Source organism: Octopus bimaculoides, chromosome 11 (assembly GCF_001194135.2).
Source record: "Octopus bimaculoides isolate UCB-OBI-ISO-001 chromosome 11, ASM119413v2, whole genome shotgun sequence".
NCBI lineage: Eukaryota > Metazoa > Mollusca > Cephalopoda > Octopoda > Octopodidae > Octopus > Octopus bimaculoides.
The window spans coordinates 55,710,813-55,715,083 of NC_068991.1; the positions used below are offsets into that span (position 1 = coordinate 55,710,813).

At 34.0% G+C, this 4,271-nt stretch overlaps 1 protein-coding gene across 1 annotated transcript in view; it reads left to right on the top strand.

The window, feature by feature from the left end:
* LOC106878362 (uncharacterized) overlaps positions 1–4,251 on the top strand; it is a 6,133-nt gene extending 1,882 nt beyond the window's left edge. Inside the window, exons 2-3 of the mRNA XM_014927554.2 lie at positions 2,480–2,542; positions 3,585–4,251. Coding sequence (XP_014783040.2) covers positions 2,480–2,542; positions 3,585–3,778 — 257 coding nt within the window. The 3' untranslated portion in view covers positions 3,779–4,251. The remainder of the gene's footprint in view (positions 1–2,479; positions 2,543–3,584) is intronic.
* The last annotated feature ends 20 nt before the right edge of the window (positions 4,252–4,271 follow it).

Genomic DNA, 4,271 nt, shown 5'->3' on the forward strand with positions numbered 1-4,271 from the left:
TATATATATATATATATGTATATATATAACAACGAACATCTTTCAGTTTACGTCAACCGAAACCACTCACAAGGCTTTGATCGGCCCGACGCTTGCTCTCTGTGTTACGCAGTGGAACTGAACTCGGAACCATGTGGTTTGGGAAGCAAGTGTCATACCACACAGCCATGCCTGCGCCTCTGCGCCTATCTGTCTATCAATCTATATATATATATATATATATGTATGTATATATGTGTGTGTGTATATATATATATATATATATGTATGTGTGTGTGTATGTGTGTATATATATATATATATATATACGCATGTACATGTATACACTTATATATACACATAAGTATATACGTGTTTATGGTGCAAGGGATTTTTTATAAATTTTCTATGTGGGAGGTTGTGTGTGTGTGTGTGCGCGCGCGCGTGTGTAATGTACATAGACATTATACACACACACATACACACACACACATACACACACACACACACATGTACGTGCATGTATAAAACTCTGGCGGGTTTTCCGTTTACGAATATATTCTTTTCAAAGTCAAGAGGAAATTTAACTCAAGTGATGGAGTAATTATGTCAAGGTTTCATCGCTGCTTCATCTTCCGTGTGAAATTTGTTTGATGGAGAATATTCCTTGATGTCGTTCAGTCAGCATCTTGTGTCACCCTCTTCTTCAATTCTTACTGACTCTTACCTTTAAGATGTTGATACTAAAGCTCTGGGTACTGACCTCAGGCTCAAAATACAATGTGTTCCTTTTTTTTAGATTGTAGGTGTGATTTCCAGCAGGTCAGGCAATGGCTTAGATGCTCGTTTATTGGACCGTCACGGATTGTTTCTTTTATTTTTGAGTTTGCCAAAAAGATTGGACGTCGAACTAAATACTCTGTTGTATTTAGTACATTCTGTATACTGACTTACAATCACACCGTATTCGGTAATATTAGAATTAGTATTATACAAGCAACATACGTTGAACATCTATGTAAACTCGCGCGCGCGCGCGTAATATATGGATTCATAGAGTTGGGCGGGTATCACAGAAAGTCTTCTAGCGGACTTACCTAACAGACCACATAGTAAGTAAACCAATACAGAGGAGTGTAATACAGAGTTCCATGCAATTGAAATACAGGAGATCCGATCAATGAAATTATTTCATGAGGAGTACGTAAACCATAAAAAGCCAGGAAGTATGAGAGTTGAATATATTTACTTAATCACTTGTCATCTTTAGGCTGACAAATGGTTAAATATCTTCACCTTTCATAGTTCTTGATTTGTATGGTGTACACACACACACACACACACACACACACACACACACACACACACACACACACACACACATGCACAGACACACATACATGCATACATATTTACATGCACACATACATATAAACATCTGATGATTTTATGCTTTATGTACTTTTCATTGAATTATATATATATATATATATATATATATATATATAGGGGGGGGGGAGAATTCGCAAAAAATAAAAACAGAAGACGAAGACAGGTGGACGTCCTGCTTTAAGGAGGACAGATTGTCATTCCAGAACATTCATCAACAATTACAATGTATAATGCTATATCACGTGTATGATGTCTAAACGGATCAATTAATGTACAACAGCCAAACACCACGTCGCTGGAACTGTGAAGCGCCCAGTTCTATACAATAATTTTTGTATTTTTTTCATAAACTAGGGGATGGCTACTGACATTAAGCTTAAAGATTATATAATGTACAAGTATAAAGAAAGAATTAAAGAAAAAAGGACTCATTATATTGAATGTTATCGATAATATCGAGTGGAAGTAGGGGATACTGCAGTTCCGCAATTCCTATACACGAGCCGCCACTGGTTCGTATACATATGTACTTCGTATAATTTATATTCCATTTCTAAAGTGCAACTTATGTAACTTTACAGGCTAATAATAGAATAAAATAGACTGTGTGTATATTTACACACATACACACACACACACACATATCGCATACGTAGCTTGGTCAACGCCCGACATAACTATTTCAGATTTTGCCTTCTATAACACGTTTTTTTAATATTTTATAGAAGAAAAATATTTCACCGTTGGAGCTGAAAAAGTTACTTCTCACAAGTTACTTTCACTTTCAAGAAACTAGAAAGTTGCATATATACATACATGATGTATGAGTGTCCAGCTTTTTCTGAACGATCTGCATAAATCCTTTTGTCAGGAATGTTTTTGAGATATCAAAATGTTCCTGATGATACGACACCCACATCACATTCAACATTAATTCAAAAACTACAGTTAATGTAATTAGTATACGGTTGTCAATGTTACTCTGAGTCATGAGAACATTCATACATACATACATACATACATACATACAAAAATATCCTGTTGATGTTGAAATTGCAGTTAAGGAACCTTCAATGTTATTTACTTTTTTCTTTTTTTCTTTTTACAGAAAATTTTAAAATGGATTATTCCATATTCTGCAACTATACAGAATTCAGTGCAGCATTCCTAGGTAAGTAGTTTTCGCAAATTTGTCCTGTTTCTTTATTTTTAATGTTTCGTTAAGTATTTATATATTTATATTTTCATATCATGATTCCATGTCTAACGTTATTTTTCTACAATTATACCATGGTAGAAATATAAGTAAAATAGCTCATAAACTATTAACGGGTACAAATAGTTGCACCCTTATTTCTTATTCAAAATATACCCAACAATAATAAGTACTGATGAACCGCAACTGTAATGCCCTAAATCCATCATGTCTGCTTCTACCGCGAGTACCACCATATTCAGCAAAGAATCATCATATAGTTACTTGACCTGCTAGAAATAGTAACTAAATTCAGGACTTTTTAATTACTTAAATGGAGTCACCATTAGCAGTATATGTTTGCCACCATGGGTAACATCAAAAAGTAAGACAAGCATATAACAATTAGTTTGATGAATTTTTTTTTTTGTGCTTATACAATATGAAATTAATACTAATTTTGAAAAGAAAAATATTTATTATCTTAGAATTAGATAAGACAATTTCACATTTGATAAGTCTCCCATTTATTCCTCTTCTCAACTCCATGATTACTTCTCTCACAGTCTGTGTGTATAGCATTCATCTTTCACTTCTTAAGTAAACTCTCTCTGTATGTCTCTTTTACTCTCTCTCCCTCTCTCCCTCTAGACAATCAATGTAAAGTGTGATTGAAGAATCAACCAACCAACCAACCTACATTTATATGAACTACTATTATATAGAGATTATTAAAAGGTAGCAAGCTGGCTGAATCATTAATGCATCAGAAAAATACCATGCAGTATTTCTTCTGGATCTTGACAACTATCAAAGTCAACTTTGCCTTTTATTCTTCCACAGTTGATAAAATAAAGTACCAGTCACATACTAGATTCAACAGTATCAGCTTGCTCCCTCTTTTCAAAATTGTAGGCTTTGTGCATAAATCGAAAACCATTAGTAGTAGTAGTAGTAGTAGTAGTAGTAGTAGTAGTATCATTGTCTCTATTAATATTATTGTTGTTTATAATTTCAGGTCCAGGATATAGTCAGTACTTCTTTTCAAAGAAGATATATGAAGTAAAAGGTTCTAGAATTAATCAATTTTCAAGGAATGAACTTTTCCCTCATTGCCCATATTATGTAGATGCTATGGTTTATTCAGAAACCACAAAGAAAGCATATATATTTAAAGGTAAGAAAGTTTGCATTTTATTTTTTTTTTTTTAATTCTTAAAACAAAACCATATCACTTACTCTGTTGGCCTCTTTTTGCTAAACTGTTAAGTTGCAAAGATGTACACAAATCATGATCAGTTGTCAAACAGTGGGATAGAGGATAGCCGCAGACACAAAGACATGCGTATACATACACATACACACTTACATATGTGTGTGTGTGTGTGTGTGTGTGTGATGAGCTTCTATGTAGTTTTCTTCTACCAAATTCACTTTCAAGGTATTGGTTGGCTTGGGGCTATAGCAGAAGATACTTGCCCAAGGTGCTACACAATCGAACTGAACCCAAAACCTGATGGTTGTAAAGCAAGCTTCTTAACCATACAGCCAAGTCTGCCCCTATAATCATGTTCATAGCATAGATTTCGCAACTGTTGCTACATTGGCACCAGTCATGCATAAAAAGGTTGTTACAATACAGCTGCAGATTTGCTATATATTCTGATTAACAAAGATCAAAATTAAAATAGGTAAAGAAAAACAC